This window comes from Stylophora pistillata, chromosome 10 (assembly GCF_964205215.1).
Source record: "Stylophora pistillata chromosome 10, jaStyPist1.2, whole genome shotgun sequence".
NCBI lineage: Eukaryota > Metazoa > Cnidaria > Anthozoa > Scleractinia > Pocilloporidae > Stylophora > Stylophora pistillata.
The window spans coordinates 6,614,718-6,634,547 of NC_142528.1; the positions used below are offsets into that span (position 1 = coordinate 6,614,718).

At 40.4% G+C, this 19,830-nt stretch overlaps 1 protein-coding gene and 1 long non-coding RNA gene across 11 annotated transcripts in view; both read left to right on the forward strand.

Annotated features, from left to right (window-relative positions):
• The window catches only part of LOC111325582 (uncharacterized), a 41,227-nt gene that overhangs the window by 10,702 nt on the left and 10,695 nt on the right, over positions 1-19,830 (forward strand). For 4 of the 8 annotated variants that reach the window (XM_088735367.1, XM_088735371.1, XM_088735369.1 and 1 more), the window contains 5 exons: positions 632-706; positions 2,334-2,405; positions 8,771-8,836; positions 9,639-9,710; positions 10,076-10,165. The exons of 3 other annotated variants lie outside the window; for them this stretch is intronic. In XM_088735367.1, coding sequence (XP_088591493.1) covers positions 632-706; positions 2,334-2,405; positions 8,771-8,836; positions 9,639-9,710; positions 10,076-10,165 — 375 coding nt within the window. The remainder of the gene's footprint in view (positions 1-631; positions 707-2,333; positions 2,406-8,770; positions 8,837-9,638; positions 9,711-10,075; positions 10,166-19,830) is intronic. One more of the 8 variants, XM_088735370.1, reaches the window with a different exon arrangement.
• Positions 12,250-19,830, forward strand: part of LOC148721584 (uncharacterized) — a 9,570-nt gene continuing 1,989 nt past the window's right edge. Inside the window, exons 1-3 of one of the 3 annotated variants that reach the window (XR_015992286.1) lie at positions 12,250-12,542; positions 12,633-12,745; positions 13,162-19,830. The exon at positions 13,162-19,830 is cut by the window's right edge and continues 1,989 nt beyond it. This is a non-coding gene — a long non-coding RNA (uncharacterized LOC148721584). Of the gene's footprint in view, positions 12,746-13,161 lie in introns of all 3 variants that reach the window. The other 2 variants (XR_015992285.1, XR_015992284.1) reach the window with 2 other exon arrangements.

Sequence of the window (19,830 nt, forward strand, 5' to 3'; positions counted from 1 at the left end):
CCTGTGGCACTGAGCGCTTAGTTGAGGAATGTTCTCACGAGTAGCAAATCTTGGCAACCCATGCCAGCCATCGCCCTCATTTAGTTAGTAGACAACCTTCCATTGCACTCAGAGAAAATAAATAAAGTAAAACAAGTGAAGAAAGACCACGGAAAAGTGAATTTCTCCTAGCGCTTCTTAAAAATAACTGGCTTCTTAGGATAAGCTCACCCTGGTCCTAGAAACTTTCAACTTTTCCTACTTATGCAAAATTATAGGTGCTGTTACGCGCAGTTTGCTTGGTGCGGGTAGTGCTTGGGATTTGCACGCGCGTGAAGTGTGGGGTACTGTGGTGACAAATTTCAACTGTTAGTTGTTAAAAGGGTTAAGTGGAAGAATTTTTCATTAAACTTCTTAACAGAGAGAATTTCATCGTTAGCCGTAAAATGGCCAAAATTTTAACCGTAAGCCGTTGAATGGCCAAACTTTTTAAATGTTGGCCGTAACAGCAATCACTCCATTGAGACCCTAATGTATCTCTTGCATTAAAAAACTTTTGTGTATTTCCTCTATATTTAAGCTAACCCCTCCTCTGATATCATGCTATCAAGCAAGAATGGCATTTAATGCTTTAAACCATTTTGCTCTTGAGTTTATCGCTTAATCGAGACCTTTCAAGGAGACGCAAGAGAATTACTCATGCAGCTGCAGGAAAAGAGGACGGAAGGTGATTAGATGATACACATTTAGAGAGAAAATTAGTTTTTAAAATAACTGTAGAATTTCTCGCGCGCTCATTGGACAGGAACTATAGTCAGAAGGGAGTTTTACCACAATCAGCACTAATGTTGCATTCTGATTGGCTAACTTGCCATCATTGATGAGAGTACAGACTATGCTGCTGACGTCATTGTGGCACGCAACGTGTCATGCACTGAAGGAATCGTATTATTTGACTGTGATATTGTGGTAAACAACAAATCGATCGACAGTGGTTATGCGAGGTCTGTACTGTTATCGACAACGATATTCGTCATCGAAGTGGTCAAAATTTGTTGCGGACCCAATCGGCTGCTCCTCGTGAGTCCACAACATTATGACCACTGTGATGAAGGATATCGCTGGCGATAAGAGTAACACACCACGCTAAACCACTGTCCATTTCTTAAATAGACAATGGAATATTGTAGTCAATTTGGTAATTGACTACAGTGAATTACCAAATACAGAGAATGCAGACTGCTATTAAATAGTTCCAGTTCTTTATCGAATTATCTTTTTCCACGGGACTCTTCTTCTACCACAGTAATTATTAACAACTGCGATGCTCAGTTACGTTCCTCCTGTGGCACTGAGGACTTAGATGAGGAATGTTCTCAGGAGTAGCAAATCTTGGCAACCCATGCCAGCCATCGCCCTCATTTAGTTAGTAGACAACCTTCCATCGCACTCAGAGAAAATGAATAAAGTAAAAAAAGTGAAGAAAGACCACGGAAATGTGAATTTCTCCTAGCGCTTCTTAAAAATAACTGGCTTCTTAGGATAAGCTCATCCTGGTCCTAGAAACTTTCAACTTTTCCTACTTATGCAAAATTATAGGTGCTGTTACGCACAGTTTGCTTGGTGCGGGTAGTGCTTGGGATTTGCACGCGCGTGAAGTGTGGGGTAGTTTTATGACAAATTTCAACTGTTAGTTGTTAAAAGGGTTAGCCGAAGAATTGTTTATAAAACTTCTTAACAGGGAGAAATTAATCTGTAGCCGTAAAATGGCCAAAATTTTATCCTTAAGCCGTTGAATAACCAAACTTTTTAAGTCTGTTAGCCGTAATAGCAATCACCCCATTGAGACCCTAATGTATCTCTTGTAGTAAAGAACTTTTGAAAATATTGTGATATGATCGACAACATGAAATGGTAGTGGTATCTTTAAATGATAAATATAAGGTTTGCCTTAAGCTTGGCGGTGTTCTGTCACAGTTAATGAGAACATTGGCACTTACTTTGTCTTTAAGAGAAGTTCGTTATTTTTTCAATAATTTCTCTAAATTTGCACGCGCGTGAAGTGTGGGGTACTGTGGTGACAAATTTCAACTGTTAGTTGTTAAAAGGGTTAGGTGGAAGAATTTTTCATTAAACTTCTTAACAGAGATGTATGTCAGGACCTCAAGCCAAAAATTTTTCCATCTGGTCCTCCCACTTAGTCAATAGGTACATACTGTATGACAATTTCTGAGGAATTTTGTTAGTGCAATAATGTGGCATCAGAAATATTGTAAACAGTACAACTTATGGGAAACAACACAATTGAAGAGAGGTTGTGAATGCTATTCTCTCTCTGTACTTTTTCCCCTTAGTTACTCCACCCCTCGCTGTAACAGACGCCACTGGAAAAAGAAAAGAACTAGAAGAACTCACAGGGAAGGAAGGTAAATGGAACGTATGTTTGAATTGATTTCTGAAATAAATATGTACGTGTTTTCAGCTATCACGCCAAGTGTAAAGCGGTTCTTTATTGGGATTAGGGTCTGCAAAATCTGCGAGCAAGCGAGCCATGTGAGCCACGGTGCAAGCCATTCGAGTTATGAGAGTATTTTTTTTTCTTCGATTGGTCCAGAGTCTGGGAGGTCGTAGATCATTTCGTGCCCGACTATCACTGAACTATCAACTGCCCGCCATCTTGAAAGCGGAGGTGATCCTGGGGACGAGTATAAACAGTACAACCTCATTCCCAGGCAAGTAATTCATGGCAGTCTCCATATAGACTCCCTGTTACCCAGTCTCCATATAGACTCCCTGTTACCCATTCTCCCTGTGTACCCTGTGTACCCTGTGTACCCTGTGTACCCTGTGTACCCTGTGTACCCATGTGTACCCATGTGTACCCTGTGTACCCATGTGTACCCTGTGTACCCATGTATACCCTGTGTACCCATGTGTACCCAGTGTACCCTGTGTACCCATGTGTACCCTGTGTACCCATGTATACCCTGTGTACCCATGTGTACCCATGTGTACCCTGTGTACCCATGTGTACCCTGTGTACCCATGTATACCCTGTGTACCCTGTGTACTCTGTGTACCCTGTGTACCCATGTGTACCCTGTGTACCCATGTGTACCCTGTGTACCCTGTGTACCCTGTGTACCCATGTGTACCCTGTGCACCCTGTGTACCCTGAGTACCCTGTGTACCCTGTGTACCCTGTGTACCCTGTGTACCCAAAAACGGTTGGGCCACGCATACATTTCCCTCCTTTAGGAGTTCATTTCAAAATTCCAGACGAGCGAGCATCCCAGTCCATTTTATATGGGTTCCCCCCCCCCCCCGGCTATTAAAATCATAATAAGTTATTCATAATTCATTTGTGAATGTACAAAACGGGATTGTGTTCGGCCAGAGAGCTTCCATTGATTCCAACTGATGTTTGCCAGGTTTCCTGTATACATGGTATACAGGGTACACTTGGGTATACATGAATATACTTGGGTATACATGAATTTATTAAAAACTGGATCATTGGATAATGCAATTCAAGACTTTTTATTGGCTTAGCCATTATGGTATATCAGCCAATATGCCATGATCTACAAATATGGTAAGCATACGCGTCAGCTTAAAATCAAAAGGGAGCTAAAAAATCCAGTTTCTTCTTACAAAATAATAATTTCTTGGGGGCGTTTTTAATAAAACAATTATTCCACTCGCGCTTGTTGGATATGAGGTGATTATAGCCAACTCGGCGCTACGTGCCTCGTTGGCTATCTATCATCTCATATCCAACGCGCGCTCGTGGAATAATTGTTAAATACAGGGTGTACAGGGTACACAAGGTAGACAGGGTATACGAAGTATGCAAGGATATACATGATATACATGGGTAAACAGGGTATACATGGGTAAACAGGGTATACATGGGTACACAGGGTACACATAGGTACACAGGATACACAGGGTACACATGGGTACACAGGATACACAGGGTACACAGGGTACACAGGGCACACAGGGAGAATGGGTAACAGGGAGTCTATATGGAGACTGCCATGAATTACTTGCCCATTCCCAGGGTACTCTCTCTTTCCCTGGGTAATTAATTTTAAATTTAGCTACAAAAATGCTTAAAATTGAAATATTCCCAGAAAAAATCGTAATCTCGCTTCGGTTGCCAGAACTATTGCTGGTGTGTCAAATATGAAAAATGCTCTAAACATTTGTACATCGTGCCAAGTCTTGCTTCATAGTAACGGCTGTCCTGAGTTGGACGAATTTTTTTTGTTTGTTTCATATTTTTGTTATTTAGAGAAAATTTTATCTCTTCAAATCGCTCAGGATCCGCAAAAATGAAAAACCATGCGACAAAAATTAATTAAGGTGCAAGACTTAAGTAAAAAAATTTTCTGAGAAAAATGTACGGCTCCACCGCCCTACCGATACTCGAATGGGTGGTTGAATGGTATCCATTGACTCCTGTCGTTCATTGATATCCACGTGGAAAATCATTCAAGAGAAAAGAGAACAGCACTTCCAGGGCAACTCCGTGTATTGGCGTCAAGAATGGTGGGTAAATCACGTAATTTTAACAGCTTCGCTCTTTAGTGAATCACTTATCAAAACTCTGTCGGTTGACTGACTGCTGCATGTGGTTGTCTAGCCCTTCCCTTAGACAAGTCTTTCTTCAAAACTCGCCACCAGAGTAGCAGAAGCTTGTTTCAAGATAACGTTCGACCCACCAGCTGATGGTAAATGCTTCTACTACGCCGCTTCTTGTCAAATCGGATTTAGTCTGTCAACATTAACTGCTGTCATCTTTCAGTACTTGAAAAATCATCAGTTCGATGTAAGTAATTGATTTTTTATGGACATTTTTGGTCGATTTCATTCAGGATCTGCGCGGAGATGCGAAAAGATTGTTTAGGATTTCATCAATTTGAAACGATTGCCTTGATGCCGTGTTTTTCTGTGAATTTGTTCTTCGAAGAGTAAATGTAACAAATAAATGTAAATGTAACAAATGAAATTTCTTAACATTTTGACTGCGGCTCACATGACTCGCATGGCTCGTCCCTTGGCTCGCATGGCTCGTCCCTTGGCTCGCATGGCTCGTCCCTTGGCTCGCATGGCTCGTCCCTTGGCTCGCATGGCTCGTCCCTTGGCTCGCATGGCTCGTCCCTTGGCTCGCATGGCTCGTCCCTTGGCTCGCATGGCTCGTCCCTTGGCTCGCATGGCTCGTCCCTTGGCTCGCATGGCTCGTCCCTTGGCTCGCATGGCTCGTCCCTTGGCTCGCATGGCTCGTCCCTTGGCTCGCATGGCTCGTCCCTTGGCTCGCATGGCTCGCTGGCTCGCAGATTTATAACACTCTTGGGATTAAACATTTAGGCTGGTTACCGTATCTAGAGTTTAGTTGTTTAATTAACAAAGCGACATTCTGAGCAATAAACCTTTCCTCAGATCGTATAATTTTTAGAACAGTGTAAAACTGCATCTGGGTCAGACTGTAATAATCTAGGTTGGTAGGGTCTACAAGATAAAACCAAACTGACAATGCTTTGAAATGATTTTAGTTCTCATTAAAAAGATTAATTTGAAAGAAACAAAAACCCAATTTTAATTTTTTCTCACACTGCATTTGGTATGCAGGGAAGATGGTAGTGGTTGGGGATGGTGAAACAGTATTTAATTTAATAATTAATGAATATTCCCCAATTGCAAAGTGAAAATTATTAAATTATCCTGAGACAAAGTTTCAAGGGACTATTCATCAATATTCATTGAGCCTGAAACAAATAGTTCTTTTAGTACATTTGCTCAGGTTCTTTTGAATCCTGTGATTTTTAAATTTATTTTGTTGTTGAAACCAGTCTACTACAATAATACTGTGTGAATCCTTGCATTAACACAAGTGGCCAGTTTCCAATAGAATTTACATAGATAGATAGATAGTTTATCAATAACCGATTTGCAACCAAAAGTTTAATTATACGATTATTTGCAAATTTTAAATATTGATAATTACGTTAAATAGACTAAATGTATTAAAACAGCAATAAGGACACTAAATATATGTTCTAAAACAACCGTTATTTAAAACCGTTCAAGCCTTAAGTGCATTGAAGGTAATAAAACTATTACGCAACCTGTTCGTCTTAAAAACTGGCTTAAACTTCCGCATATTTCTTAGGTTAAAGGTACATGTGTTGCGAGCAAGAAGAAGTTCATGGAACTTGTTCTGTTCATTCTGTAAAACATTTTTAAATAGTTTATCAACTAGTTTCTGGCGGCGATCTGAAAGTTTAGTCAGGCCTGATTCAACCAAGGCCTCATTATATGAGCAAAGAGGAAAAATAATGCACTTAGCCCGCTTTTGTACCTCTTCAAGTTCGTTGGAGAGGTACACGGGGAGGCCGTCATGAAAGACAGGACAAGCGTACTCTGTAATCGGACGAATACAAGTACAGAAAAACTGGACTAACTCACGGGTACTAAGAGCAGAGCGGTTAAGCTGAGATAAGCTATACAAGCGGTTTTTAGCTTTCTTAACAATGGAGTTAATGTGACAATTCCATTTAAAATCATTAGAGATGTTAATAATAATAATAATAATGAACGTTCTTAATACGCATTTAAGAATCTCAATGCGCTTACAATAAATAATAAAAATAATAACAATAACAAATTATCAATAACAGCAATAAGGCCTAGTAAGGTTAAGGCCTAGTATTTTGGCACTAGTAGTTTGGTCAATGGGCTTGCCATTAACAACAACTGGATCGAAAGAGGTAGGGTTGTTAGTGTTAAAGTTTATAAGCAGCTCTTTGCATTTCGTCTCGTTTAGTTGAAACTTATCCTCGGTCACACGGCTTGCTAGGGTGTCAGCAGCAGCTTGAATGTGACTGTCTTGGTTCTTTCTTATCGTCTCCGAAATAGTGGTATCGTCAACATACTTCCAGAGATCGATGCCAGGAACATCCAGCTCGTTGATCATGATGATAAACAGCCACGGCCCCAAGATACAGTTTTGTATCTTGAGGAACCCCCGCTGGGACCGCGCCCCATTCTGAGAAGCGGTCGTGGCCGAGTTTAACACGCTGTTTGCGCGAGGTGAAAAAGTCAATAATCCATGAGATGACAACATTGGGGATGTTATATGTACCCAGCTTCTTGACCAAAATCTGGTGGTCGATTAGGCACGCCGTCAGGCCCAGAAGCTTTGACAGGATTAAGGGCGATGAGCTTCCTCAAGACACTGAACTCAGTAACCGTTGGCGTGTCGGTGTATTGCACAGCAAACGAGACTCCAGAATCCAATGGAGTAAAAGAGTTCATTGGAGCAAGAAAGGCATTGTTAATGACGTTAGCAAGGGCCGTACGACTAGAGTCAGGCCCTGTATCAATATGCTTCAGGACAGAGGTAGGATCTGTGCGCGTAGCTGATTGCATCCCGCCAAGTGATTTAACTTCTTTCCACCACCTACGCGGTTCGTAGTCCCCCAGATGTTCGACTTTGGACTCATAGTATTTAGCGCGACAAGACTTTCGTTAGCGATTAACACGGTTCTGAAGGCGGCGGAAGCAATCTTTATCGCCACGAGCAAGGGCTATTTGACGCTCGTGAATTAAAGATTTCAATTGTTTGCTAATCCATGGTGGTTCGTTGGCAATGATCGTCTTGGATTAAATGGGGAGAACAGAATCCAAGCCCGTCTTAATTATGGTTTCAAGCGCGAGTGTTTTCTCTTCACATGGCTCTTTGCATCTTACCAGACGACCAAGGTCGACCTCATCGAGGTAAGTCCGCATGGCCAGACGATTTGCTGTTCCCAAGTCTCTGGATTTCAGCAGGATTTTATTCCTCGGACCGTCCTGTCTAGCCAGAGGCTGTACTTCCACAGTATCATGGTCGGAGAGCCCAAAAGGAGGCAACTTTTTGGGCACATCGTAAAAGGCGCTGAGATTGGTGAAGACTAGATCTAATTTACTTTGCCCACGAGTTGGAAAGGGGACAATGTGGCGGAGATCGAATTTAACAGGTTTATTGAATTAATCAGCAAAAAATTCACATCTTTCTTTTGAAAAGTGTTATGCGAAACTTAGTAGTATCTCTTGTGCTCTGTTGTGGCTATCACCTCTGTGTAACATAGACAAAATGCAAAGCAGCCATTTTGAAATCTGGTGCCTCTGCTATAATCACCTCATGTGAGGTGATTAGAGCTAGATATGACATAATCCTCAATCAATCAGAGCCTGTGCATCTCTTTAATCACCACAGAAATTAAACTAGTTAACAATTATTCGCCGAAGGCGAGGTGAATATCGTCGAATAATCCCCGAGACGAAGTCGAGGGGATTATTCGACAATATTCACCGAACCTGAGGCGAATAATTGTTGTAGTATAATTTCAGAGCTGAGCAACAAAGAAATTTCAAAAATCATAACATTTTAGTAACATTTATTAACATTTTATTTTAAAATTTTATATAAGCCGCGTGGAGCGGTTTATATAGCGTCATATAAGGAACCGCTCGACCAATCAGATTGCTGGAAACTCTTTGCTCAGCTCTGAAATTATCATGACTAATGATTTTTATTATAATAGTGACATGATAGTACGATGAAGTTTTTTTCAACTTTGATCATAAATTATGTACTGAAAAACTGACATTGATGTATTTTAGATAAACTTCATACACTTTTTACCAATGGTGACTTGTTGGTTTGACATGTTATCTTCTCGCTATTAAAAGTAATCTTCACCATGAATGCTAACATTGCTCTGTGTACTTTTACCCTTAGGTACTTCACCCTCCACCCTACTGTCTACTGCTGGTCGTGAAAAAGCAATGGAAAGAAGACTGAAAGGTATGAAACTTCAAGAAGAAAAACTTTAGTGAAAAAGGACTCTGAAGCTAAGGTTTAGTCGGTTATAAACAATTTAATGTAACTTATTTTTTCCAAGTAAGAATGCTCTTCAGCAAGTAGGTAGAGTCAGTGAATGCTTTTCAATGAAACTTATTCCAAATGTGGTTGTGCCTCATTCTCTACTTATGTTAAAGGGAGTTGTAGTTGGCTTATGGAAAGGAAACAACATAATTATATAATATGATTTATACATGGGTATATTGAATTGATGTCTCAATATATATAGCTGTTCTGGGTTAAAAGTTCATAAAGGCATTTATTTATCCATAAATAAAAGTTTGTATGCTTGTTTCTAACTATTTAACAAATGGTAAACACCACAGCGTACACTATTGAGTTATGGATGCACGCGGGAGGTTGCTAAGCACGAGAGAAGCATAAGAGTCGCTCGAGGCGATAGCCGAGAGCGAATCTAGCTTCTTGAGTGCTTAGCAAACCTCCCAAGTGCATCCATAACTCAATAGTGTACGCTGTGATGTTTACCATTTGTTTTATAACATAACATTGATACATTGTGGCTAAAGAGTTCCCTTTTATTTAACAAATCTTACGCGACCAGAAAAAACAAGCGCGCGCGGAAAAATAGTCTTTGCATTTGCTCACGTCAGCAGCGTACACCCATGGGCAAATGGGGACGCTAAATTGACCAATCAGAGCGCGCGCTTTACTTTGGTTATGTTATAATCATCTGTAGAAAAGTCAGTGAATGTTAATCTCTCTCCTTGTATACCTTTGCTTCTAGGCATCTTGCCTCTCTCTGCGTCTTTCATTTTTGATCCTGTAGAAAAACTAGAAGAACTTCAAAGAATACAAGGTGAGTAAAGATGCCGTTAAATTAGCTTTCATATTAAAACTTAACTAAGACTACTTTGAAATACTTCGAGTTCTCGAATATTTTGTTTGAAAGGAAATTAAACCCAATTTAGTTTTCCTCACTCTGTCCTTCGCTTTAAGGGAAAATTTAGATGATAGAGGCTGAGGATGGTCAAACAGTTTCTGACGATAGAACAAGTTTCCTCAATGTAGATCTTAAATTATACATTGGAAAAACTGAGTGAAATAATGTAGGTAAATTTTGTCCATTCCAGTCAGTAAAACACATGTCGGTTTGACATTTTATAATGTCATCATCAAGAGTACAGTAACACCATGAACTGCCCTGAGTACTTTTAATCTTAGGTAGTTCACCCTCTGTTGCATTGTCCACTGCTGGTCGCAAAAAAGAAGTGGAAGGAAGACACAAACCTACAAAACTTCAGGAAGGAAAAGGTGAAGCCAAGGTTTAGTGAAACTTAAAATTGTCAGTTAAGCACGAAATAGAAGGCTCTGAAATGCTTTTAACAGTCATGACAACTTTTACTTTTCCAAGCAGAGTAATCCAAATTTGGCTTTCCTTCATTCTCTGCTTTAATTAAAGGGAGTATTGAGTTGTTAGATGAGAAGACACAAGTGCTTTGCACTGAAAGTATTACGCCAGCTGGGCTCGTCTCTTTCGGATGTGATAATCCCGTAGTTAATCTCATTTAATCTCATTAAATATGTCATGGGCCGACTAGCTCAAGCTATCAACACCCTCGAGTTAGCACCTGGGTAATGTGACTATTTCAATACTCGAATGTCATGGGTTTTGGCCGCCAATCTTTTCTTTGCACATTCGTATTACAAACGCGTGATTCAGTAGCAGCATAGATGGCACCGTGGAAGGTGTCTCGCCCTTCACACGGGTCATCAGCCCTGAATTAAGTCCACAATTGAGTTGGTAGATTCTTAGTTCCAAAGTTTGTGGATCAACGCCGACACAATATTTTAAGCGATCGCCTATTGTCGCCAGTTTTCCAGGCGATTTTCAAAGAATCGACAGTGCCTACATTCGGCTGCAAGATGGCCGCCACTGCTCTAACAAGAAGTCTTCAATGCAACGGAAATTTTCTGTTCCTCGTTTGGGTTGATAACCACTCTGCCTCACCGTTCTTCCTTGGAAAGCTCTGAGTTCACTTCCCAGCTGAGAGATTTGCTGAACACAGTAGATCTCAGTAACATGTCTGTTGACGAAGAAAACGAAAGCCAAGCAAACAAAGAACGAACCGTAATTACTAAAAGAAGGAATGACCTAAACCCACCTACAACCACCCACAACCACCACGTACAACCACCTACAACCACCTTCAGAATATGATGGTGTGATGATCTTTTTGTTTTGCTGCCTAAAAATATCAATGAGTTAAAGGCGTTGGCAGGCCAAATACGTCTCAGTCTCGCGGCGCTGTGATACGTGACCTTATTAATGGTGGCCGTGTTTTCACGAGCGATTTTTCAGGTCGCTTAGCGAGTGACAAGCGGAAGTCCCGTGAAAACAGTTGTTTTTCCAACTCGCTTAAAGTTAAGCGAGTCGGCAAACTTCAGTGGAATTCTCATTAAATTTAAGCCACTAAACCAAGTAGCTTAAGCGAGTCGGTAATTAATTTCGCCCAATCAGGAGTCGTTTGCGGTTATTCATTTGACAGGGCTGTCAAATCGGAAATACAAGACTCGTGGTATTTTTTTTCTCCCGTGAAGCTTCTGCGGCATTCAAAACAACATGGATAATCCTAGAGCGAATAATTTTCCTTTTTATGATCCAAGAAGCTTCCCATCAAATGATGCACTATCAAGTTATTCCTCCTGTGAGCGATCACTTTGTCGATACCGTTCCCGCATGTGGTCCATATATATTTCCAGCCTTCCAAAATCAACTGTGGCTTCCTCAAGCAAGATTTTCCCGACCAGATTCGCTGACCGAATCGCAAATGACCCATACCAGAGTGCCAGTGCAAGCGGTGCAAGTGAAGGCCCCTCTGTTGGATGAAAGCTAACCGCATAAGCACAATAATGAAAAGAGGAAGGACGAACATGCGACCATCTTCTCCGTCTCCCGCCATATTATTCAAATTGATTTATCCGCGTGCGTGTTCTCAAATTACCAAAGTGAAATATAATCTTCCTCGTGAAAACACCTATCATTTTTAAGTCGCTTAAAACTTAGTCGGTAAACAAAACACCCTCAGGAATGTTAAACACGAAGGCGCGCTATATAAGGCACAGGCAGCCCAAGCTCACTACTAGAAAAGCGGACGTGACTCTTACCGTGTTGCGCAACGTTTTATATTTATAAAGGTTTGTATGGAATGTTATCGGTTTGCCTTAAAAGAGAGAAATAAATGTCTTGTTTTGAAATGAAATGGGCTTACCTTATTGCCTTGTTGTTTTCTTTGTTGATTCCTAGCGTCTCAGGCCATTTTGAAGCGTTTTCGGCGAGTTAGCGCTATGTTGGTGTTCAACTGCTCTAAATTACCAAAAACGCTTCAAAATGGCCTGAGACGCTAGGAATCAACAAAGAAAACAACAAGGCAATAAGGTAAGTCCATTTTATTTCAAAACAAGACATCTTTTTCTCTCTTTTAAGGCAAACCGATAACATCCCATACAAACCTTTATAAATATAAAACGTTGCGCAACACGGTAAGAGTCACGTCCGCTTTTCTAGTAGTGAGTTTGGGCTGCCTGTGTATAAGGAAGTCTTCCCTGGGAAGACCTAGGCTCATTTGTCACTCACCGTTGACGTGCGCGGGTGAAATTTAAAATGACGGGCGATTTGAACACTCGAAAGGTAAGGTATACGAGAATTGCTGTGCCTTTCCTGTCTTTACTTGCCCTAGAATTGAAATATCTTTATCTAACACCAAGTAGTACTTCACAGATTAGAATTTTATTAGACGAAAGTTTAATCGAGGAGCTGAACGGTTGGCTTACCGTGAACAACGGGGAGATCGTTCGAGTAGAGAAACCACGAAAGAAAAAAATCAACGCCAGGTAAGTTGGCTCTTCAACGAATCATATTTTCAACAAGATTACAAACTGATATTATTCCACTATTCGCAATGTCTATGCCAATAATTGTTCTATTTGTAATGTCAAGTCCGATCCGAGGGGGTATTGTATAATACTGTCAGACCGTGAAGCATAAATATTCAATGTCCTGTTTCCAGTGATCGGGAACTCGTAAAACGGATAAATATTTCAAGGCCATATTTTGGGTCATACTTTTTAATCTAAATTGCATGCCTTTTTCTGCTAGCCACAAAATCTTATCTTGGGCTTTTTAGTTTGCAGAAACATATTTTTTCCCGCCATTTGCAACGTTCTCGAACGATGTCCTTTACAGCGCTTTACCAGTTCAAAACAGGTTATGTTCTCATGCATCATTCTAACTTTGCTTTCTTTGACAGTTTCCGAAGACAAGGAAGCCACGGAAAATGCAGTGGCAACATGTGTCGAGCTGCAGCACGAGCTCATTAGTCAAGAGATCGACAATAGATGTTTTTATACAATTCTAAACCGCCACGGTTTATGGCGCGATCTTATTTACATAGCCAGGAAGGAAGCATTGGAATGTTACGTGGAAGATGTTTGAAAGGTCCTACCGGTATGTGTTGTGGAAGATCTTTGGAAACGGTGGCCAATTCCTGATGGAGTGCCCTACTGTGCTCACCTTCGTTCATTTATACCAGCATTACTATACTCCATCAGCACTTCCCTCCAAAATAGTATACATTTTTTTGTATAATGACAATAAGGTACAATAGAAGCTATATTGCAGTAAATGGTTTGAACCCGGGGGTAACATGTGAAGGTGTAGTCTGATCGTCCGGGTGAGTGTAGTCCTGAGAAGGACTGTTGTCGGTGGCAGTGACTGACGTTTCGACAACCTGTGCGGAAGTCATCATCAGACTCTGATGATGACTTCCGCACAGGTTGTCGAAACGTCAGTCACTGCCACCGACAACAGTCCTTCTCAGGACTACACTCACCCGGACGATCAGACTACACCTTCAGAAGCTATATTGTTTCACAATACACTGTATGCCCTAATTCTGAACTCCACTATGCAATATCTTGAAGGATTGATCTGCATTTTCCATGTTCTTCTACCACTGCTTGTATCTTAGGTTGTGATCCTACTAGGAGAAAAAAAAGGAATTGGGTTGCAGTTTATTTCCTCTCAATAAAGATTATACACAGGTGCTATTTATAATAATTTTCATTGAGTCGCGAAGATTTCTGAGCATATGAATCCAAAATGATGTCATCATTTCAACAGAAAATGGAAAAGCAACTGAAAGAATACTTTGCCTTGAACTATCCTTGATCATCAATAAACTCATTCCAAGACCAAAGCTACATCATCTCTGAAAAGGAAAGCAAACAAGTAGTAGCCTTATATCGTGACACTTTAAGAGCTTCTGCAAAAAACCTACAAGCTGCAAAAAACACACTAGGCAAGGCATATGGCAAAGCCTGCAAGCATCGACACTATTACATACATGTAAATACAAGTACTGTCTTGAATAAAATAGATGCAAATGTGAAAGAGACACTAATTTCAATTTCATTCAGTCTTGATAATAAGTTGTGATTGATCATGACCATAGATAGATTACAACAATAACAACTTTATCAGTTAGGAAAACAATATCTATGTGTTGTAAATTGTAAAGTACACTCAATGCATGACATGACATGAGTCATGTCCTGAATGATTTAGTACTGTTTTTCATCAACAAACACAAAAAGTCTTGTTTATGTTTGATGCCTTTAGATTATTAGATAACATGCTGGTAACAGATTCAATAAATTATTACAAAACTGAAGAGCTCCACACAGTCATTGACATATGAACTTATATACATACTTACCATGTCAGGTGTCAAAGGAATTCTTGATACCTCTTTGCTCAAACCAATTTTTTCAATGATCTGACACAGTCATGGGCCACCTCTGTTACGTTGTATGCTAAAAGCAAGCGTATGTTTGATATGTTATGGTTTTTAGTAAGACAGGAATCCCACATCATAACAGCCAAAATGGAGAAACAGAGTTATCAATTTATTAAAAATGCCGCAGGGAGGCAAAAATCACAAAGACGACTGATAAGATGATGGAAGTGGAAACAGGCTTTCAGAAAAGTGAGGCACAAGTTATCAAATTCATGGGGCTTAGCATTCGGTTGGAATTTCTTACCTCACAGAAATAGCTGTCACTGTAGAATGCATAGCTGATCTACTTGAGTCATGTCTGGCATCTGTTATCATTCACTGAAAGAGTAATTAGAATAAAAAATGAATTGGAGGAAACTGAGCATTGAAGGTAACTTGAATGAAGGTACAAAATTACCTAGCACTGCATAAGGTGTTATTTGAAATTTTGCCCACTGCAAATAACTTCAACAACACTGAACACACACAACGAACAAGTAGCTGGTTGCATGTCAACTTACATCCCCACTTGCAATATAGCCTTGCGTAGCTTTAACTTCTGCCCTTGCATCAGCCATTGTCTTGTTGCACAATTCCTGAACTACAGACCTAAATCCAAATCCCTGGTCTTTATATACTGCCAAACAAAATGATACAGCTCAATAAGCTGCAAGGTACAGTAAAAGCTAGATTTAAGTCATACACCAACTGATCATAGGGGTAAATCATGATATATATCTTGTTAACCAAGTGCGAGGGCCGTACTGGGAGAATATCGGCCCAAGGTCTTAACAGTACGAACCGAGTGCAGGGAGGTCCGTACAAAAAAAGACCGAGGGCCGATATTCTCCTGGTACAGTCCCGAGCAAGCTTGGTTAATAAGAGATTTATCATACGACTGAAGAAAACTTTTTCACAGTCAAGTGCAGGATCATTCAGGACAATGCCCGGTCCAATACTTAGAGAATATTGGACTGGCAATAGAGCATTTTGATTGGTTGATTTTAGATGCTGGCCCTCTGGTTGCCTGAGTCTTGTAATAAAGTTTATTACAGACTTCACAATTCTGCTGTTAAAATACAGGGAAGATCACATCCTAGAAAAAGTAAAGATAGTGTACAACAGTGTATACGTTAAAAACCGCGTACTTTTGTCTTTTGTTTTGTCCATCACACAGCCAATGCCAGCGGCCTCAGTAAAACCATCGATACTGAGTTTCAGTAAGTCCAGTACATGTGAAGGCAGGAACCATTCTGCAAATATATTTTTTTTAGTATCACTCACCTGAGCATACAGATTTATTACTAGAAACAAAACATGGGAGAACAGAATGGAAAGCCATAATTTACATAATCGAAGAGGATATACTTGTACATGTAAACTTATCCTATATATATATGTGACAAACTTTCCTGGGATATTTTTCTTCGATAATGCTTACTTGCAAAGTAGGTCATGCACATATTATACTCATCTAACACACAGGGAACTTCAATCTTACAAACGTGCCCTTGACTTGAAAAAGTAGCTGAAGCCTATTTGTAATCTTCGCCACAAAATTCACACAATGGATTCTCGGCCCTTCGAGCACATCAGTCTTGGTGATGGATGAAGAGCTACTTTCCACAGCTGATGAACAAATCATTTCAAAATACGAGAGAAGTCTTTCCATTAAATCAGCATTTTGCGTGGTAGAAGTCTGTCTATCTATACCAAGAGCCGATTTAGCGTTGCTTATCCTCTGTTTGATAGCTTCCAAACGACTTTGCTGATCTTTTTTTACTTCAATTGTCAGACTGAAATGTGGGTTTCGTTCCGCTGGATCTCGCCGTGCATTTGCACGTTTGTTGATTTCTGTACGTTTCTTTTTATCTGGAGGGGGAAAGCTGTCCATTTTCCGAGTCGAATCGTAGAATAACCTCAACAAAAGGTCTCGCACTAAGAGAAATTCTCTCAGACAACTCCTAAGCGAAATGACGATTATTTCGTTGGCGTCACTGCTCGATCGAGCCTCGAATATATCGCATATTGGCGCATAAATTCACTGGAACACTGCTTGCCACTGTACCGGTGAAATGAAGACTCGCAACAGACAAAGATAGCCCCACGGATAGCCTGGTAGGGGAGGCTCAAAATGGTGGGCGATTTGAATTTGACTGTAACAACGCAAGTTTTTTACACGAAACGAGGAAATATTGTACTCCAAAAAAAAACTACTCACAGAAAAATAGCTCTTCTGATATTTTGCGACCATTTCTGGGTATGTTTTATTGCTTTTGACGAGTATAACAAATACTAAGTGTTCGTTGCGGTTCTCCTCATCGTCCGCCATCTTTATGTTTTTGGGTGAATTCAAAATTAGGGGGAGGAGCTAATGCCCTTTTATGGCGCGCCTTCGTGTTTAAGCGAGACACCCGGCGTCGTGAAAACAAGCGGGGTTTTGATATGAAAATATCAATGAGTAAAAGGTGTTGACAAGCCAAATATGACTCATAGCCTCATGATAGTGTAAAGTTATGGGAGGCTTGTTATATGAGACATCTTAAACCAAAGGTTTTTCGCATTTTTTTTATCATTATCGTCATTAGACAGGTCTCATTATAATACACTGTAAACTCGAAATTCTCTTGGTGTTTTTCCCTGGTCATGACATGCGAGACATGCGGCAAAATTTCCGGTGTGCATTTACATTGTTACAAATTGTCACACAATAGTACTCTGAAGGTGGTTTTAGATGGTTGTAGGCGGTGGTTGTGGGTGGTTGTAGGTGGCTTTAGATGGTTGTAGGTGGTTGTAGGTGGTTTTAGGTCATTCCTTCTTTTAGTAATTACGCAGAACCACCACGTTCTTCACGGCCCTTGGAATTGCCAACGACACCAACGAACAAGACGTCGTTATCTGTGGCCATGACCCAAACAGTGGAAACTCGCAGAGAGCTGAAAACAAGAATGGGAACAATTGCAGAATACCCGGCCACCTCATTTACCTTTGTCGGGAGGCTTTGAAGAACGAAGCATAACACAATAGAGGCTATTCTTATCCAATGACATGTAAATGAGGATGTTTCCTCAAATCTAAAAAAGATCAACGAAAAGGAAGATTTGGATACTCCAGAAAAGGTGCGGTTGATGAAGCAGCGAAGCAATCGCGTTATCAAGGACGTGCATTACGCGTACGAAAGAAATACTCAAATAGGGAAAGTTTGGCGATGGTGCTTCGAAACATGTGCGGATTTGGCAACCCAGAAGCGAAGGCCATCGTCAATGAAATAGGTGGTTTGCACGTTTCGTCATTGCCGCCATGTTGGTGGACGTAAACAATAGACATCTTATTAGCTCCTTTTGTTCGTCCACCAGCATTTGTTCCTTTCACCATTGTTACCTGTGTCTCTAGAGATTGGTTGCAAACCACCTATTGTCGAAAAGGTTGCTGTGAAAAGGGGAGTTTGAATGTTTATCAAAAGTGCTATTAAATTTTGTTTTTGAAAGTTAGGATTTTTTCCCGCTTAACAAGTGCGAGGTTTACTTATTTGCATAAACGGATGGCGGTCCTGTAACTGAACATAAGAGTAGTGCTAATGAGTGTCGAGGTTTCCTGCTAAGATTGTGATCATTATTCTCTTAAGCTGCACCTTTTTGGGTATAATATATGTGAGCCCATGGTTATGATTTCACTAGAAATACGTTTATCGAAACACCTCGGGAAGCTGCGATGAGGGGAAGCATTTTGAATAAATTTAAACCAGCCAATAGGAAAAATATATTAAAAAGAGAAAGCAAAATCAAAAACGACAAACAAGTTTCAACCGGTAGAAATCAAACAGCGAAGAATGTAGCTAAGGAAAAGATAAGCAGGCTTTTTTTATTAGTCAAGCCGGTTTTTTTCAGTCAACTGCATCTTCAAATTACCCCATGTCTTTGTTTTCCAGAGCTATTTCAGCCAGTGGTAAGCTCTTTTTCAGCAGGTGAAACTAAAAGTGAAGAGTAACACAGTATTTTCTGTAGTTAGAGATCACAGTATAACCCAATGTTTTATTTAGTTAAAGATAACTAACATAGGCTGTACTTTAGGTGGCACACCCATGGGTGCAGTGTAACCCAGTGTTTCGTTTAGTTGAAGGTAACTAACATAGGCTGCACTTTAGGTGGCACACCCATTGGTGCAGTGTAACCCAGTGTTTTATTTAGTCGAAAGTAACTAACATAGGCTGCACTTTATGTGGTACACCCATGGGTGCAGTGTAACCCAGTGTTTCATTTAGTTGAAGGTAACTAACATAGGCTGCACTTTAGGTGGCACACCCATGGGTGCAGTGTAACCCAGTGTTTTATTTAGTCGAAGGTAACTAACATAGGCTGCACTTTAGGTGGCACACCCATGGGTGCAGTGTAACCCAGTGTTTCATTTAGTTGAAGGTAACTAACATAGGCTGCACTTTAGGTGGCACACCCATGGGTGCAGTGTAACCCAGTGTTTCATTTAGTCGAAGGTAACTAACATAGGCTGCACTTAAGGTGGCACACCCATGGGTGCAGTGTAACCCAGTGTTTTATTGAGTTAAAGATAACTAACATAGGCTGAAGTTTAGCTGGCACCGTGGCACACCCATGGGCGCAGTGTAACCTAGTGTTGCTCATGAGTGACTGTAACCCAGCTTTTTCTAGAGAGTGCTTCCCTTTAAGTAGTATAAATACATTCAGACATGCTCTTCATGACAATGAAACTGTTGTGAGGAAACATTTCCTGAAGTTGCATGGTAGCACATTGTTATGTAATTTATGCATTTTTCCAAATGTTTAGTACTTTTCAGAAGATTTTTTCGACTCGATTGCACCTTGACTATTTCTTTACCGCTACTCCTCCTGCATTATATTTATTTAAGTGAGCAATTTTTAAGACAGAAAATATCCTTCTTTCAATAACATGGTGGAATAAAACAGTTTACACAAAGATATCACCATGATACTTTTTGGTAGGAAATATTAAGTTTTTTACCAGCACAGTTAAGCCTAATTTAGTTTACCCGCCTAATCGATAAACGGACAAAATTGCTCCGATTTAGAGACGACATTACAGCTTTTTGGCAGCGAGTGCCGAGAAACTGAATGTGCCATGGAATTACACCCAATTACGAAAGATATT